This window comes from Acinonyx jubatus, chromosome A3 (assembly GCF_027475565.1).
Source record: "Acinonyx jubatus isolate Ajub_Pintada_27869175 chromosome A3, VMU_Ajub_asm_v1.0, whole genome shotgun sequence".
Classification (NCBI taxonomy): domain Eukaryota; kingdom Metazoa; phylum Chordata; class Mammalia; order Carnivora; family Felidae; genus Acinonyx; species Acinonyx jubatus.
This window is the reverse complement of record NC_069388.1, coordinates 107,158,411-107,177,895: the sequence shown is the minus strand read 5'-3', so window position 1 is coordinate 107,177,895 and position 19,485 is coordinate 107,158,411. Positions and strand designations below refer to the sequence as shown.

Genomic DNA, 19,485 nt, shown 5'->3' with positions numbered 1-19,485 from the left:
ATACGTATGCTTTCTAGAATACATGTCTAGAAGATACATGAGGACATTCAAGTTCTAGTACCTATGGCTAAAAATTAGCCTCACTACTTAACATTACATCTAATATATCACTCACAGGGGTTTTAGAGATTAGGCAGCCAAATTCACTCATTTTACAGGTAAGGAAAACACAGGACTAGACTTCTGTTTGCAGGGAGAACTGGGCCAGGTCTTATTAGTGTTTTTCCTCTCCAGCAGGGCTTCTCAAACTTTAACATGCATATGAATCACTTGAGGATCTTGTTAAAATGCAAATTCTGATTCAGTAAATCTGGAGTGGAGCCTGAAACCGCATATTTCTAATTCCAAAGTGATACCAACACTGCTGGTCTCAGAACCTAATGAAGTACCAAGGATCACCGTATTTTACAGGTGTTAATATGTAAACTAATTTTATTTTGTAGTTTCTACCTATGTTAAAGTTTTCACAGAAGGAGAAAAATTTTCAAGCCAAACTATAATCCTGTATTCTTCCTGGGAGACTGCTATTATTCTGATGTAACTAACCTCCAGCCTAGCCACTGAGGGTTCTAGAAACAGCGAAATAAGGCAGTGAACGTAGATATCCCTACTTTAAAAATACAAGTACAGAAAATGTTTTAATATGCTGACATGATATATAGCTGGGGTTGAAAATTATTGGTCTGGAGCCATCATCAGTCACCTGGGTGAGCTATTTATTTATTTATTTATTTATTAGAAATTTATTGTCAAATTGGTTTCCATACAACACCCAGTGTTCATCCCAAAAGGTGCCCTCCTCAATACCCATCACCCACCCTCCCCTCCCTCCCACCCCCCATCAGCCCTCAGTTTGTTCTCAGTTTTTAAGAGTCTCTTAAAGCTTGGGTGAGCTTTTTAAAACAGTGCTGGGCTTCCCTCCCTCTCCCCCAGACAGAGGCAGCCCAGAATAAGATTACTGACACAAACTTGGACTTCATTAATATAGTTTTTTTTTTAATGTTTATTTATTTTTGAGAGATACAGAGACGGAGCGTGAGCGGGGAAGGGGCAGATAGAAAGGGAGACAGAATCTGGAACAGGCTCCACGCTCTGAGCTGTCAGCACAGAGCCCGATGCGGGGTTCAAACGCACAAACCGGAAGATCATGACCTGAGCCGAAGTCGGACACTTAGCCAACTGAGCCACCTAGCGCCCCTAATATAGTTTTTTTGAAAAAGAGAAGCAGCTATTAACCAGTCAGGTCCTACAAGAAAACGTTTTAACTATTTGCTCCTATAAAATAGCGTTATTAAGAACTCACAAAGTTATTAAACTTCTGTCATGTAAAATGGGAACCAGAATGCAAATTGCAAAAATAAAAACTTCAAAGATTCCAGAAGATCTATTAACAATTTCAGGTATCAGATACTTTCCCACACCAGCTCTGCCTGTTTTGCTAATCATTTTGCTAAAAATGCTTTTAAAGTGTATCTAATGTAATTCATCTCCTTCCTTAATTACTGTCAAGTCAGGAGAGAAACAAAAGTTGTTTTCTTAGAAGATTCACATATTATTTTTCACTTGAAAACTACTGTTTCCACAGTAACCAGTACTGATGTCACAGAATTTTTGTTGTTCCCATTTAAAGAATACTGAGGCATAAAAATGTTTTTATGAATTCATCTAGATTAAGAAAAATGTAAAACAGACTACAAACATATAAATGTGAGGTTTTTTTCCCAAAGCTTATAACCAAATATTAAGCACTTAAATATCAGTGTATTTTGAGATCAGAAAAACACTTTTCAACTGAAGTTAATTTAAATTAGATATTTTATTTTTTTTTTATTTAAAAAAAAAATTTTTTTTCCAACGTTTATTTATTTTTGGGACAGAGAGAGACAGAGCATGAACGGGGGAGCGGCAGAGAGAGAGGGAGACACAGAATCGGAAACAGGCTCCAGGCTCTGAGCCATCAGCCCAGAGCCTGATGCGGGGCTCGAACCAACGGACCGCGAGATCGTGACCTGGCTGAAGTCGGACGCTTAACCGACTGCGCCACCCAGGCGCCCCTAAATTAGATATTTTAAATGAGGCTGTAGTTTATGAAGTCAATTTTGTTAGCTAGTTAAGAGACGCTAGAATAAATAATGGCTCAGGGGACTCTAAGCAACAACGTAGAAATTCAGAAAAATTCTGTTTAGGTTCTGCAACCTAAAGTCCTAAGGTTTTTCTCAATTTTCTTCTAAAGTTAAGTCTTGTGGAAAATCTCACCCAAGACACCCCCAACGGTCTCGCATCTGTTCTTATGTACTTTTTTTGGGGGGGGGGGGATATACACTTTTGTTCTGTGGTCCCAGTTGTTAAAGAATTAGAGTACGAAATACTGAAAAAAATGTTTACCGAAGTTATTTATATGCTAGAGGAATTCTTACACATATGCACAGGAAGAGAAAAACAAGGTTTATTGTTCACTGAAGAACTGTTTGAAATTGCAAAAAAAATTTTTGGAACAATCTAAATATTCATAGATAAATAAACCATGAAATAGAAAACTGAAGTTAATAAGATTTAAGTGTGTATACATGGATAAACTTCAAAACCAATGTCAAATAAAAAATCAAACCACAAGTACATACTTTAAGCCACTTACTAAAAATTTTTAAATACAGCACAGTATTGTATATTGTTTATTTTAAAAATACATATATGTTATAGGACTATTAAAAAAACAGGAAACATGTATACCAACTTCAAGATAAGTGTGTGTCTGTGGAGGGAAGGAAGAAACGAAGGAAGGCTGCTTAACAGACCAAGCCACCCAGGTGCCCCAAACATCAAACTCTAGATCTCAGCTCAGGTCATGATCTCAGGGTTCCTGAGTTCAAGCCCCACATAGAGCTCTGTGCTGACAGCACGGAGCCTGCTTGGTAATTCTCTTTCTGCCCCTACTCCATTCATGCTCTTTCTCTGTCTCTCAAAATAAATAAACTTAAAAAAGATTTTTGTTTAAATAAAAATAAATAAAACTAAAAATGGGTGCACCTGGGTGGCTCAATCAGTTAGGTGTCTGACTTCAGCTCAGGTCATGACCTCACAGCTCGTGGGTTCGAGCCCCGCATCAGGCTCTGCGCTGACAGCTCAGAGCCTGGAGCCTGCTCTAGATTCTGTGTCTCCCTCTCTCTCTGCCTCTCCCCCGCTCACGCTCTGTCTCTCTCAAAAATAAATTTAAAAACATTTTTAAAAACGATTCAAAACAATTAGGGCATATACAATGCATTAGATCTATGCAATGAGCATTTGGACATCTTTAATATTTTTTCTATCATTTTTAAAAACTTTATTTATTTGAAAGAGAGAAAGAGAGCAAGTGGGGGAAAGAGGCAGAGGGAGAATCTCAAGCAGGCTCCAGGCTTAGCACAGATCCCATGATGCTGGGATCATGACCTAAGCAGAAATCAAGAGTCGGACACACAACCAACTGAGCCACCCAGGCACCCGTCTATCATTTTTATAAGTTTGAAATAGGTTATAACTGTTTTCAATGAAGTATTTTGAGTTACTTCAGAATTTACTTCCACAGAAAAAGGAACTTATACTTATCGAATGACTCTATGACTTTAGGCCAGGCACTGTGACAGGAATCCTCTCAACAACCCCATTATCCCCATTTCAGAGAGATAAAATGTGGACAAAGAAGTTGGGGCTTGGGGGCTTTTTTTTTTTTTTTTTTTTTTTTGAGTAGGCTCCACGCTGGGAAGTTATTTATATGCTAGAGGAATACTTACACATGTGCACAGGAAAAGAAAAACAAGGTTTCTCGTTCACTGAAGTACTGTTTGAAATTGCAAAAAAAAAAAAAAAAAAAAAATGTTTTTGAAGCAATCTAAATATTCATAGATAAATAAACCATGAAATAGAAAAACTGAAATTAACGAATATGATGTAAGTGTGTATACACGGATAAACTTCAAAACCAAAATGTCAAATGAACTCAGGACCCTGAGATCAAGACCTGAGCTGAGATCAAGAGTTGGACAACTGAGCCACCGAGGTGGCCCCTGGACAAAGAAGTTTTTTAAAAAGAAATTCAAGATTCTACAGGTAAAAAGTATACACACTGAGACTTCTATTTAGGTCTTTAAGCCCATGCTGTTTCCTCTATACCAAACTGCCTTTCAATGTTACAGGATAATGTTTATAAAAATCATTGTTCCCAGTGATGTATAGTCATAGAAAGGACACTGAAAAACAGCCCATATTTTTAAATAATGTTTATCACTTAAAACAAATCCCTGATATCAGTTCATCTGTTCTCATGAGTAAAAAATGACAAGTACAGATTATGTGTGGGCTTAAAGGGTTTCATTTTGTTTGGGACAGGAGGACTTATATATATCTAATATTTGAAAGAAATTTCTAGATCCTTAAAGTTCTAGATTAAACTGGAGCTCTGGACAAAAATAATAAGAGTAATCAAAATAATCAAAACTACAGAAAAACAAGTCTCCCTTGACAGATCAACAGGGGAAAAAACTGCTACAGCATAGTCAGTCCATCCATAATTTAATTATAGCTGGGCCTGAGTTATACTGCCAATATTTAATTAGCCAAAGCTACACCATAAAACAATGAGTCCCATGTACACTGAAGCTTAAGAACCACCTGGGTGGCTTGCTTGGAATACACTCTTGGATCTCACCTCCAGAGTTGATTAAGCTGATCAGGAGCAGGGTCCAGAAATCTACATTTGTTACTAGCACCCCCACTAACAACCACCAAGGTAATTCTAATGCAGGGGGTTAAAGGATTAGAAGTGGGAGTGCATTAAGTCTTTACCCCTTCAACAAATATTCACTGAACACCTACAATATGGTTCTAAGAATTGTAAGATTCACTAGTGAACAAAATTTAAAAAAAAAAAAAAATCCTGCCCTTAGTTTATTACATCCTAAAGATGAAGAAATAGAAAACAAATACATGACATCAGCTGGTGTCAAGCACTACAAAGAAAAATAAAGCAAGTTAAGGGAAATGGAAACAGGGGTTGCTACTTCGTACAAGAGTGGCCAGGCAATGCTTCCCTAATGAGGAAACATTTATTAGAGCAAAGAACTGAAAGAAGTAGATATCTGAGAAAAGAAGTGAAAACATTATTAATAACTTTTCCACTCTATGAAATAATGTAATGTACAAAATAAGTATTTTAGGTGTACCTTTTACTGGAGAACAGAGGAAAATACTTAAGAGTGTCTACTCTGGATTCATAAGTACATAATATCTCTTTAATCCTCAAAATCACTTTGTTGGGTAAGCTAGGAGTTTCCTTGTTTGTATAAAGGAGGACACTGAGGCTCACATTAAGCAATTTGCAAAGACACGTACTTCCTAAGTAATCAAATCTGGATACACACTCAGGTCTTCGTCAAATTCATCATCTTCCAACTATGCCAAATGAGCATGTTTGTTGAATAAACACAGAGCTGAATACTTACGTGCTCAAGATTTCTAGAAAGCTGAAAAAAAAGTTACCAAAAATATAATTTGTTAAAAAAAAAAAAACGGAAGAGGGGTTTACTTCTCATCTTTATTAACAAATCTTGGCATATAGCTATTTTTCCCTTTTCCCAAAAGTTTCCTTGTCAAAATTTAATCATTTATACAGTCAGCAAATCATTTATACCATCCCCCAACATGTGGGAAACAACTTTTTTTCTTCATAAGCTTTCTAGAAGGGCAAGTTTTAAATTGCAGATTTTTAAAAGATGAGATGCAGGGACACCTGGGTGGCTGAGTTGGTTAAGCATCCGACTCCATTTTGACCCAGGTCATGATCTCCTGGTTCATGAGTTCAAGCACTGCATCGGGTTCCACACTGATGGTGCAGAGCCTGCTTGTGATTCTCTCTCCCTCTTTCCCTCTGTCTCTGCCCCTTCAGCACTCTCCTCTCTCTCTCTCTCAAAATAAATAAACTTAAAAAAAATTTTTTTAAATAAAATATGAGACGCAATAAAACTGTATTTGCCAATCTTCAGTAAGACATGCATATACAGTTACATGTAAATAAATGTGTAATTCATTGTTTCTTATGGTACACAGTGTGTCATGAATAAGTGAGAAAGGTCCCCCACCCTACCCACTTCAAGCTAGTAGTAATTAGAGAGCAAGGCATTATACTCTATACTTGAGAAATACAATTTGCTGATAATGGTCCTCACTCTTAAGGCTCCGACAAAATAAGTGCAAAAGAACAGTATAAAGAAAGAGCCATGTTCGATTATTTAAACTAGTGTATCAATGAAGACATCCTGGAGAAGGCTGCATCTCTCTGAGCCCTGACAAGCAGATTAAGGCTAACCTTAAAAGTTTAGGGTAAGAATACTGGGCATCATCCTGAGAGCCATGGAAAATTTTGAAGCAGAGGAGTGATAGGATCAAAGCTGTGCTGCAGAGATAAACTAAAAGTGATGCGTGAGTAAGAAGTATAATGAGAACCTAAAAAAAACAGGGAAATCAGATATTAAGCAACTAGAAGAGCCAGAGTACAAGGTGAGAAGCCCGAAGTCAGAAGGTGACAGTAAAAATAGAAAGCAATGAATGCAAGAGCTAGCCAGTTCTTCAACATCCTTCTCTGAACTAGGCAACTGATAACACTAAATTATTCCATATTTTTATAAGGAACATATTTTTTTCTTATAAGTCTTTAAAAAACTATGGTGCACTAAATTTCCATTTCCAAAAGTAATTTTGAAACGGTTACTCTAAGGTTTTCTAACACAGGGATCAGGAATCCATCAAAACCAGAGTAGGTTTCCTTAACTCAGGCAAACAGTTTAATCTGGCCCCAAAATTAACTCAGTAGTAAGTTAAAAGATATTAAATCCATAGAAAAGCGACTGAAATTTGGGATAACCAGTTAGCAAAGGAGTCCTTAAAATACATACACAGGGACCCAAGCTTAAATTTAGAATAAGGTTTTTATGACAAATCTCAAATAGGTATCTGCCAAGACTCTGGAAATAAGATGCTACATTCCATTTTGTCACAACTCTCTACCTCAGATGGCTCATTATAGGAGCAGTTAAAAACAAACAAACAAACAACCAAACAAAAAACAAAAACAAAAGTATACACTCAAATCCCAAACTCGGCTCAATACAGGCAAAATTCCTACTACGAGAACAGCTGTAAAAAGAAAGGAATAGTGCCAAAACAGACAAACATCCTTCTAAGTAGATAAATGTGACTAATTTGAAAAAAACAAAAGGAATAAGAAAGTCAGAGGTTCTCAATATATTCTCCTTTCATCCTTTCTCTAGTTTGGCAACTTTTAGAGTACATGTCAGAGTTTCTTGTGGTAGATAAATACACATGGCTCAAAAACAGGGGTAAGCAGGGTGGGGCACCTGGGTGGCTCAGTGAGTTAAGCATCTGACTCTTGATTTTGGACCAGAATCTCACAGTTCAGGAGATCGAGTCCCACGTTGGGATCTCTGTTGTCACCACAGAGCCTGCTTGGGATTCTCTCTCCCTCTCTCTCTCTGCCTCTCCCCAGTTCATGTTCTCTTGTGCACTCTCTCAAAAAATAAACAAAAATAAATAATTTTAAAAAATAGGGTTAGGGAAACATATCTCCATAGTTTTTAAGAAGTCACATTTGGGGCTATTCAGACAGTTTTTCCAGGAACTATCCAGTTAGTTAAATCAATTCTTTGCTCAACTTGGCTATAAAAACAGCCCACATTCTCTCTTTTTTAATGTTTATTTATTTTTGAGAGAGACAGAGTGCAAGCAGGGGAGGGGCAGAGAGAGAGGGAGACACAGAATCTGAAGCAGGCTCCAGGCTCTGAGCTGTCAACACAGAGCCCAATGCAGGGCTTGAACTCATGAACTGTGGGATCACGACCTGAGCCAAAGTCAGACACTTAACCAACGGAGCCACCCAGGTGCCCCATATTCTTTTTTTATTACACATGCTCTGACACCATTTGATCTTTCAGCTACCATTATCTAATTGCTTTTAAATACTTTTTAAGCATCCCTTTTAGAAAAATTCTTAGAAATAGACAAGTGCTTAAACTATTTTGTAAAAAAAAAAAAAAACTTACCAAATACTGCCTACCTTCAAACAAGTAGGATATCCTACACTCGGCCTCCTAGGACCCACTCATTCCTCAAGGCCTGACAAAGCCCACCCTCACACACAGGGGTTCCTACTTCTGAAAATATAAACTTAATGATAAACTTTACTCACAAATATGCATAAGGTCTATCTGATCTCCCAACTACATGAAAGCTTAGAACAGGGATGTTCTACACTTTTCCACACCGGTACTCATTACACACAACTGAAAAGCCCTTTCAAAAGGTAGGTGTTCAATATGTCAACTGATAGCATCAAGGGGAAAAAAGCTAGTTCTTTGTCTAAAAATGGTCTTCTATCAGCCTGCCCTACTCCCCCCCATCTTTTCTCCCAAAAGAAAACAAGTCCCAGCCCTTTCAGGCTCTCTTCATCCTGAAGGGGTGATAACTTTCTTTGTATAGTCAATATATGCCAAGTGCTTTTAAGACATTATCTTTTAATCTAAAAACTTCCAAAGTAGGTTTCTTTTAGTTAAGGAAGTTGAAGCTTGGTGGTGGGACAATATGAACGCAACTCCTAAGCTAGGAACTTCTATCACACTATGGGCACCAAAGCAGATGCACATACTCTGTCATTAATGAGTCAGAAACAAACAATATCTCAGGAAGAATTCAAAACAGTTTAAAAAAAAAAAGAGAGAGAGAGAGAGAGAGAAAGAAAAGAAAACCCTCTAGCATACCTAAAGATTCAGAAGAGACGAGCATCAGTAAAGTGAAAAGTTGCCGATTTATTTAAGAAAAGCATTCATATGGAGCCATTTTAAACGTTTAAAAAAAAAAAAAACAACACTATTCGCCAACCCCCTTCCCCACAAAATTAAAAAGCAAATATGAAAAAGAATTTCTTATACACAACAGGACTTTTACAAAATAGTAAGAGTAGCACTGAGATGGTCCAAGATTATAAAAATGCAATTAATAAAAAGTTCTGAGTTCACACTCTGTTACCATATTAAAACTTCAAGATCAACTGTAATCAATGAAATGCAAATGCAACAGTAAGGTCCTCATTTTTACCTATGTGTTGGCATTCATTTTTAAATAACAACATCCACCTGTGAACAGAAGTATTTGTAAACAAGTACAAACCTAACCCAAATGAACACAGAATATATGGTAACAACCTTTCCAAATGATTTGCTGATGTGTCTTCAATCTTGAAAACGTATAGGTAGTTTGACCCACCTACTTTTAAAACCATATCCTAAAGGTCAAAATTTATCTACAAAGATGTTTCGCCAGCATTGTTCACAAAAAAAAATCCCCATTTTTAACGCCACTTTAAAAATCATGTTGTAAAGATTATTTAATCACACAAGGAAATACAATATGGAATGAAAAAGTGAATTACCGGGGCACCTGGGTGGCTCAGTCGGTTAAGCGTCCGACTTCGGCTCAGGTCATGATCTCACAGCTCGTGGGTTCGAGCCCTGCTTCAGGCTCTGTGCTGACAGCTCAGAACCTGGAGCCTGCTTCGGATTCTGTGTCTCCCTCTCTCTCTGCCCCTCCCCCGCTCATACTCTGCCTCTCTCTCTCTCTCTCAAAAGTAAATAAAACATTAAAAAAATATTTTTTTAAAGAAAAAGCAAATTACAAAATTACAGTAAGATCCCAATTTAGGAAAAATTAAATTATGCATTCAAAAAGGATATATACTAAAAGATGTACACTAAAATGTTAGCAGTACTTACTGATGTAGAAATGTTGGGGTTCAGGGCCGACGGCCAACAAAGAATCTTAAGACCTCTTCAGTGCAAAAAGGTGGTTTTATTAAAGCATGGAACCGGCTCCATGGGCAGAAAGAGCTGCCCTAGGGTTGTGATGGATGACTGATTACATACCTTCAGGTTGGGAGGGGGCTTAGGGACACTGCAAGTCTCTAAGGAATTTTGGAAACAAGGTTTCCAGGACCTTAAGGGGGCTAGCTACTGTTAGGAAAAGTTCATTTATTACTGTCTAATAAAACCTTAGTCACGAGATCCTTGAGATGTATATCAGTGGGCCATATACTTGGAGGATGATTGCTGACATGTATTTGGTGGGTAGAGATAAAAGAAGTTTCCAAAGGAGTTTTTGTATGTTAAAGGAGACTTACAGAATCCTCTAGGACCCTAGAGATCGGGATAATGTTAAGCTAATATTGCCTTTTGCCCTTAGCAAAGTGTCATCATTGAGGCAGCTGAGTTCCTAGAGGAAGGTCACTATGCCTGTCTCAAAGACTTGTCAATGGGCTATAAGTAGCAAGGAAATTTAATTTTTTCTTTTGCCTTTGTTTCCCATATCACTTACCACTAGTTGATATTATTTTTATTTTCTTCTTTTTTATTTTATTTATATTTTCCAAAGTCTATATTTACTGCTTTTGAAATTTTACAAAAATTAAAACTTTTACAAGGTATAAATTATCCACGACTTGTATTAGATTAAAAGCTCTGACCAATCACAAGTTCAGCTATAATTTAAATGCAGTACATTTCTATCTTAATATCTAACTGTAAGACATTTGGCATCAACAACATTGTTCAACCTTTCTGAGAACTTCTAGCCTACACTTCAGAATTTGATAAACAATACCCAAGGCCACTGCCATTCTCTTGCAATAAAAAGTCTCTCAACTCTAAACAAAATTTCCACAGTTCATATTGACACATCTATTTTAAAATTAAAGGGCTGATGAAAAGAAAGCGATTTCTGAAGATGTGATTAACAAAGGTCTTCAAAAAAAATCTCAGAAGAAGGATGATTTCGTGTCAAAGTTTCCCTACAACTTACTTCAAAAAAACCAACTCCCTCCCATTCTGATAAAAGTGAATTTAATCCAACTTTTAATATCTCATGAACCCATTCATTCAAATATGAAAAAAGCAGCTCATTTAGCATTTCAATTTCACCCCCTTTAAAAAGTTTCTTTATAGAAGGCTTTAAAGTTTCTAAAGTGCCTTCACAGACTATTTAACAATCAAAAAACAAAAACCCTGTAAATTTGCTTAAGTTTACTAGGGCAGATATTACCTACCAGGAAGGAAAAAATGTTATTATAGAGCTAGCATTAAAACCTCCATTCTAAATCCATTCTGATGATCGAAGTGTATAGAATTCAAAAGTAAGTCTTTGGTTAAAATAATATGTCCTAAGCACTATCCATGGCTCTACTATAAATGATTATTACATGTAGGGGGAAAAAAGCTTTTAATGGGATTCACAATTTGTATAATTTCAAGTCAATCATTCTTGAGGCACTCTTGGGCATAACAGACCCGTTAGATTCTACACATTTACTGTCTGAAAAGTCAATGCACTCCACTTGGAAACTGCCATGACCTTAACCAAGAAATTGCTTCATCCTGAATCTTATAATTGAAATAGACAATTTCAGGGGCACCTGGGTGGCTCTGTCGGTTAAGCCCCCGACTTCAGCTCAGGTCATGATCTCAACAGTTTGTGAGTTCGAGTCCCGCATCAGGCTCTGTGATGACAACTTAGCTCCTGGAGCCTGGTTTGAGTTCTGTGTCTCCCTCTCTCTCTGACTCTCCCCTGCTCACACTGTCTCTACCTCTAAAAAATAAATAATCTTAAAAAAAATTAACAATTTCAGAAGACTGTTTTGCCATATGATTAACTGATTCTCTAAAGTGCAAGTTTATTAAAATGAAGATGGCTGAGAAATATGCATGTATATTTTTATCTTCTAAAAACTAACAAAGGTCTTTCAAGTCACCTATTGTGAAACTTAACTTTTAGTTCAGAGTCTCATCTTAAATACTATACATTATAGTAATAACTACCATCAACAGAATGTTTGCCGGTGGGTTAAGAGCATTTATCACATTTAATACTTGCAATACCCCTAATCATGAACACATTATCAGCATTTTACAGATAAAGTTAAAAATGCACCCACTACCCTTGCTCAAAATAAACCTTTGCCCACATTGCAGTGAAAAAAAATTAGAAGAGACTGATTGCAAATATACACATCTATATAACAGCATAGTCGAATTGGCACATTCTTACATGTACATTACTGTCTCTTACACACAGACAGCTTTACAAGTTACAGAACACTTGTACCTGTCATCTCATTTGTTCCCACAACAGCCCTATCATGGGATTATCATCACTGCTGTATGTGCGGGGGGGCTTCAAGGCTCAGAGAGTTTAAGTGATGTCACTCAGCATTTGATTCCTCATTCTTTCCCACTGCACTATCTTGCTTCTCTGTAATTAAAGAAACATTACCCCCACAGAGTATTATGCAATAAAAAGATGAAATGTACTATAGATCCTTGATAAGCTCTTTCAAAGTTACATAGTTCACCAACAAGTTACTAGAGTTACTGGTTATTTTGATGCCAGTCACAGAAATATAATTTGTATGAATAATTTCTATTAAGATAGTACATTACCCAGGCATCCCCTAGATCCTACCTGTACTGGTCAGAAAACTAAACCCCAAATTAGTCAAAATGTACACTATCTCCTTGGGAAAATAGAGAATGTATAAATAAGTCTTTCATGACTTAACAATTCCTTCTAATAGATATCATCTGCCCATAAAACCGCCTACCTACAGCCATTTATCCCACAGTAGATAGTGAGGGTGGCTACTTAAATACACATTTTACAAAAATCTACCTAAGTTTAGCAAATATATGTACACCTAAACACAGAGAGATAGGATTACCAATAACTTGAAAAATCATTTGTAAAATAGTCATCTTGGCTTTGCACTTCTGAATATTTTGTATTTGTCAATGTACTTAATAAGCAAAGTTGTTCTACTTCGTGAATTCTACTTCTTTCTATGAATTCTTTTCCCTTTCTACTTTAAAATCTCCTACTTCACTTAGTGACTTGCTCTATTGTTACTCATTAACTGTCCCAATCCTTAAACAACTGAAGTTAAAATTGTTGAAGGAAAAGGCACTTAAAATGGTTACTCTTTCTGTCCAGCTGTATATAAGTCCAATGTCTTAATTAATCTAGATGATGCAAAAAAGAATCTCCTGGTAGAGAAACGACATGTACAAAATTGGTGAAAAAGGTTTTGGGGTTTGTTTGTTTGTTTGTTTTCAGTAGGGTGGGGGAGAGGGCAAGCTGGATTTACAAGTCACAACTGCTTTTTGTCCTGCCTATCCTTCAGGCATCCCTAAGGCTCACTATGAAGATGACAGAAACAAACACAAAATCTTCGAGTTAGAAGTTGATCTGACACTGACATGAAAGCAAGCACTGATTTCATATGAATGTTGCAGAGGTGGTGGTGATTGAAGAAAACAGTTCCCAGATTGTAAACGTTAACTGAAGATACTGACACAATTAAAAAAAAAAAATCACTAAAGGAATGTATATAATATTGCTCTTGTGTTTTACAGTAAGAGTTGTTGCTCTCAGACTGCGTAAAACAAAATTTATTCATGTTTTCTGCATATTAAAAAATCCTATTGTATCAACTGGTAAGCTATTAAATGCCTATAAAACTAAAAAAAAAAATCATTAGTATGATTTCAGACATCATTCAACAGTTTTACCCCAGCATTTCTAATTATGCCTGTGATAATTTTCAAGGAAGAAAGACCCATACTCTCCTCCAAGTCTACAGGGGTAAGAGTGTCTCTGAGTAGTTTCTGTGACTATAGACAAGTCAAAATCACTCCCTCCAATGGGATCTCTCAAAGGCAGATTTTAAGAAAGAAAGAAAAAAAAAATCAAAGCAAGATGTTTAAAGCACTTTATAAAATATCAAGGATTATCCTATTGCCACCATATTTTCAGACTGGTGGAGTTTTTTCAACTACTCACTTTTAAAGCTATAGAGAAAGCCCTCAACCATTCTTCTGTACTAGAGGTGACAGGGAACAGTAAAGGATAGGAAGAAACTTAACATGGGTAATGAATTCATTGGGGGATCAAGTTCAGCAACTCAATACTCACATCTATCTTCCTTAAGTTAAATAATGCCCAAGAAAGTTAACATACCTGGATTTTAGAACCCTAAAATGGTTACACAGAATACCATTACATTTTTTTAAAGAAAAAAAAGGGGGGGTTTCCCTGTAGCCACCCCAGAGAAAACTTCTGTAAAGCAATAAATCACCGTTACAAAAAAGTTTGACTTCCACTCCCATTCCTTACATTTCTGTCTCTTAACTTTGAGAGCCTGCCAAAAGGCTTTGCTCACAATCATGTCAAACAAGTATTTGAAACGAGCATAAACAATTTTTTAATGCATCTTGCTAAAATGTATCGTGATTTAAAAAAAAATTTTTTTTTTAATATTTATTCATTTTTGAGAGACAGAGTGCGAGCGGGAGGGGGCAGAGGGAGAAGGAGAGGACACAGAATCCGAATCAGGCTCCAGGCTCTGAGCTGTCAGCACAGCGCCCAACGCGGTGCTCGAACCCACGAACCGTGAGATCATGACCTGAACTGAAATGGGACGCTTAACCCACTGAGCCACCCAGGCGTCCCTCTCACAATATGTCTTGAACTCCAGCATGGAACGAGGTGACAGTTTTCCAGGTACTCTTAACAACTGTTTAATACTAGACAGGTGGAAAAAGCACAATTTTGGAAAAGGTCTAACAATTTCAAGAAAGTTACTTTCACTTGTGAATATTCAAAAATTTTATACTAAAGTTAAAACATAGTGGCAAACTAAAATCGAATCCCAAATGGACACACTTGACTTAAGGCCAGAATCTCATTTTAACTCACAGTTTATTTTCCCTATAATAAATGCCTCTTAACTGTAAGGCAGATCTTTCTTCACCAAATAAAGATTTTCCAGGAATTTTGAAACACCTTACTAAGCAGATTTAATCACATCCACAGATTCCTATCATCCTACAAAGCCATTAAAATACAAGAGTACATAAGTACTTTATAAAGATCGTACATTCCTAAAGAGAGTAAGCATTTCTCTTAAGAGACACAAAGCACCTTCGTAAGATTGAGCTACTGGAGTGGCACCTGACTCACCCCAACTCAGTTCTTCAACTTTACTTATTCAGAAAGCAGAGGGAGACAAAGAGTTGCTTCTACAAAGTCAAAAATAGATGAGTCCCTACTCATTCACAGCCTGTCTGCAAGGACTTTAAACACAAATCTTAAGAAGTTTTTTTTGGATTTAAATGTAGTATTGAGAGACTTCAGAGCAAATTAGCAGGTTTTAGGCAGTCATTTGATAGGTATCGTTACCAAGTGAAGGGCTACTTCCAGAGTAGGAGGAAAAAAGCACACAAACACCTCTGAGTAGCAGACAGAACATTTAATAAATAGTGAGCCCTATTTATCAACTCTTAAGAATCACATCTCTTTCCAATGTACCACAAAATAAAAACAATGTTCATCACCATGACTAAGTCATAAAGTTATGCTTCTCCTAATAAGGCAAGTACATAAAACACTCTGAAACTACATCTAAAACGGTCACCTTAAAAAAATATATATATAAAGCACAAGAGCTTACACACACACACACACACACACACACACACACACACACACACTACAGACCCCTAGGATCCAAAAGATCTAAATTAATCAATCCATCAGCATTCCAAAACTAATTATTTGAGAATTCCAACCAGAAGAGATCTAAAGCAAAACCCTTCTTCTCTGGTTGTATTTTGGTTTTTCTATGTAAACAGTTCTGTCAAGTGCGTTTTTTGGCAGGCAATAATAAAATAAACTTTATTTCCTGTTCTTTATCCGGTATCAAAACTCTAAAGTTTATCATCGCCTCTGACATATGGTCACCACGTCCAAGGGTTACTATGAATGATGAAATACATAGTTCACATAAACTTTTCTCTTGAAGTGTCTTCATGGATAACATCTTATCAAAATGTTTTACATCTCATCTCACTAAACCTTTATCAGATTGTGGAAAGAGGAATCTGAAGAACACAAGTTCACGTTTAGTGTAGTTTATAAAATCTTCTCTATGCCCCGGCCATACTTCCCTAACCTAAAAGTAGGCTTTTACTGTTTATAAGCATTTGAAAAACTTCATGCCTTTAAGTACTATCAAAATTCTCAATCAGGATTTCAGGCGTTCGGTTCACACCACAGCAAAAGATCAAATGCTGAACTCCTAAAAATAGGGGTGTTAGGAGAGGGACACACAACACTCCGCTGCCAAAGCAAATGCGTCTTGGAGGGGGCAGGGGCGCTCCTGGTACACGTACAGTAGGAGCTCACATTCAGCAAAACCGGGGAGCGAAGGATCAGGTGACTTCACACCACAGACCTTTCAGTCTGATCGGGCCTCACTACCGTCTGGGTGACTAGTAAACGGCTCACAAGCCTAGTTTAACAACTAAATCTGGACTTGCATCCTAGCCACGCGCAACCGGCGGGAGTGGGTTCGGGGGCCGAGGAGCCCCGGAACGCGAGCCCCGGGGCACAGCCCTGGCCTGCGGACTGCGGTTCCCTCCTGGAAGGGTGTCTGGAGAGCTTTCCGACCTGGCAGCGAGGTGTCTGCTCCCCCCACGCGCTCCGCGTCCTCCTCCTCCGTGGAGCCCATAAAGCCCTAGCCACTCCGTCCTCCCTTTCTGAGACAGAGGGCAGCGAGTGCCCGCCGGCAGACAGATCGCCCTGCCGCGTCCGGAGCTCTCCAGCACCCAGCCGCTGCGCCGCCGACTTCCCCGCGCCCCCGGCCTGCGGCCCCGGCTCAAGGCCGCCCCCTCAGGTCGGGGCGGACGCGGCGGCAGCCACGCGGCGGGCGGGCAGGGGGCCGGGCCGCCCGGGCGCAGACGCGCGCGCCGCCCGTTCACCCGACAGCTGCGGGAGCCGCGGCCCGAGGGCCGCCCTTTCAGGCCGCGCGCCGCGGGAGCTCGGGGCGCGGCGGGGGTTAGGCCCCGCGGCCGCCAGACGCGACGGCGGGAAGAGAGCTGAGCCAGCCGCGGACGACGACCCCGCCGCCTGCGGCCGGTGCCCGCGGGTCCGAGCGGCCCGCGCCCTCTCCCCACCGGGACCCTGCGGCCTCCGCCCCGCCGGCGCGTACCTAGGAAGGTCGTGGACGAGACGTGGTTAACCCCGGTGTTTGGGTCGCTGGTCCGCCGCCGGCGCCGCAGCCCCTGGTGCGGCTGCTGCCTCCGCGCTGCCTCGTCCCCCTCCGCCATCTTGTACCGATTTAAAATTAACTCCCCACTGACGTCAAACGCCGCCGCCGCTTTATCAACCTCCCGGGAGCCGGCGGGACGCTGGCGGGTCCTAGCGCCGCCAGTAGCCAGCGCCTCCTTGTCCTCCCCACGCCCTCCCCCGTCCCGCCCATCGGCGCCTTCGCTCCGCCTCCGCCCTTCCAGCCTCCCTGCCCGACTGTCAGCCTGTCCCTAGGCTTTCCTGGCCTCCCGCTAGTGGATGGAATTGGGCGGCGCCCCCACCGCGGTCACCTGGCATCCGCACGGCTGCGAGCTCAGTACCACACCCCCTTAGCGCTGGGCTGGCCTGTGTGAACGCAGAAGGGATCTCCAGAGAACCAAGTCCCTCCTTCCCAGTTCAGTAACCCAATTCTTTTTACAGCTCTTCTTCATAATCCTTAACTCGTGCCCTGCACGTGCGGTTGCTTTCGCACGCCTTTTTCTCTTTTTTATCCGCCACCTTCTGTGGGGGATACCACCCTACCTGCCTTCCTCCTAAGCTATTGCTCTGCCCTGCTTTTCCTCTTGATCTTTCCTTGCCCAAGTCCCTAATGTTGCTTCCCCTCCAGAGACCATCCTATGGTTTATTTTCAATAGCTCCCATCTGCTTATGAGACCCTCCCCCCTATCTTCTTGACTGCATACCTTTTCCTGCCCCTAGTGCTTTGCAGGGACAAGCCAGAAAGCACTGTCTTCAGAAAATGAATTGTAGTAGGTCCTTTCCTAACTATGATGAAACCTTCTTGTGAGGATCCAGTGATATCCTCCAGAAAGTGCAGGTCGCTTTTTAAAATAAACACCAGTCCGTGGAAGCTTCTGTGAAACACAGTCTCTTTTCTTTTGGATTTCTACTACATCACCAATGCATTAAAAACTCCTTTTCCTTGGTAAAGACAGGCGTCCAGGTATCTGAATTGCTGTCTTGTCCACGTCTTCTCAAAAGTCTAAATATCACGGCCTTACCTCCTGCACAATCTCTTGGAAAGCACTGGTGTCATGAAAGCTTCAGGGTGCCATTTTAGAGGAGTGTTCATTGGGCTGTCTGTTTATTCATCTGTTCTCTGTCTTTATGGAAAGGGACTTGAAGCTCCTCCTGGACTTCCTAACTCCCTGCATCCTGGTTCAGTACCCCTGGGGCAGCCTAAGCTCAAGCCATAAGCCTGGCCTGATGATGGATTTCCTTTCATAATCTCCCTATGCGGCATCTATCTAGTATTGCCAACAATCTGCTTTCTGCAAGGTATCATCTTGGGCATGAAAAAAGATGCAAAAGTGAGTATTTTTGCAGTCAAAGAATAAACTTTCCGTTAGAGTCAGCAGTGAACTTACTACTGGGTGCACCCCCATCAGGAACCCCCAGGGAGTTAAGGCTGCACTCCTCCTAGTCAACCGACCTAACTGGTATCCTTTCCATGGTCAGACACTATATTAATGTCATAGAATGCTACTACAGTGCCCCAAACAGGCCCACATAGCTCCCGACTTCAAGGAGTGTCGAGAAGCTAAATGCAAGTACAGTCAAGAGACTGAGCATTGTCCCACGGTCGCCTCATATCTGTGTGTGTTGGAAAATCCATTCTTTGATTTCCCCAGTCAGCTATCCCTCTTCAATTTCTCATCACAGTGAAACCTCAGTGTTACTGCAGACTTGTCCCTCCCCCACCCTCCTTCTATACCAAGCGTGTGTAAAGTCAGTCTTGACTTCTAAACCTCTGTCCAGTCCTCCTCTCCGTCCCCTCAGACTCCCTCTTGATTCAGCACTCATCATTTCTTTCCCACTACACCGAGGTGGCTTGTTGCTGGGGGCCCTTCTGCTGTGGGTCCTCCACGCAGCCACTGGCTTAAGTTTTCTTCCATGCAAGTTGGGTGGTGTGATTTCTCTGCTCAGGATAAAGTCCAAACTCTTCAGAATAGTTGGCAAGGCCTTTCATGATTTGGGCCCTAACTACGTATTGAGCTGCGTTTTTCACTACTCAGTCATTTATTCCTCATTGTTTTCATTTAACAAATGAGTTCTAACACTGTTGTGTGTGCTGAATGACGAGTAATGAACAAGACAGACAAAATTAGTTTACTTAGGTTTTTTTTTTTTGTTTTTTTTTTTTCCTTCCTACAGCCCACACAGACCCCTCCAGTATAAAAAAGTGAGCTCCAGGGGGTCAAAGATCTGTCTTATTCAGGGGTGCCTGACTGGCTCCGTGGTGGAACATATGAC

At 40.0% G+C, this 19,485-nt stretch overlaps 1 protein-coding gene across 5 annotated transcripts in view; it reads right to left on the bottom strand.

Annotated features, from left to right (window-relative positions):
• The window catches only part of ATL2 (atlastin GTPase 2), a 57,859-nt gene extending 40,566 nt beyond the window's left edge, over positions 1–17,293 (bottom strand). For 3 of the 5 annotated variants that reach the window (XM_027033583.2, XM_053201016.1, XM_027033584.2), the window contains exon 1: positions 17,135–17,293. In XM_027033583.2, coding sequence (XP_026889384.1) covers positions 17,135–17,252 — 118 coding nt within the window. In that variant the 5' untranslated portion in view covers positions 17,253–17,293. Of the gene's footprint in view, positions 1–16,593; positions 17,113–17,134 lie in introns of those variants that run through there. The other 2 variants (XM_053201019.1, XM_053201017.1) reach the window with 2 other exon arrangements.
• Positions 17,294–19,485: the final 2,192 nt, after the last annotated feature.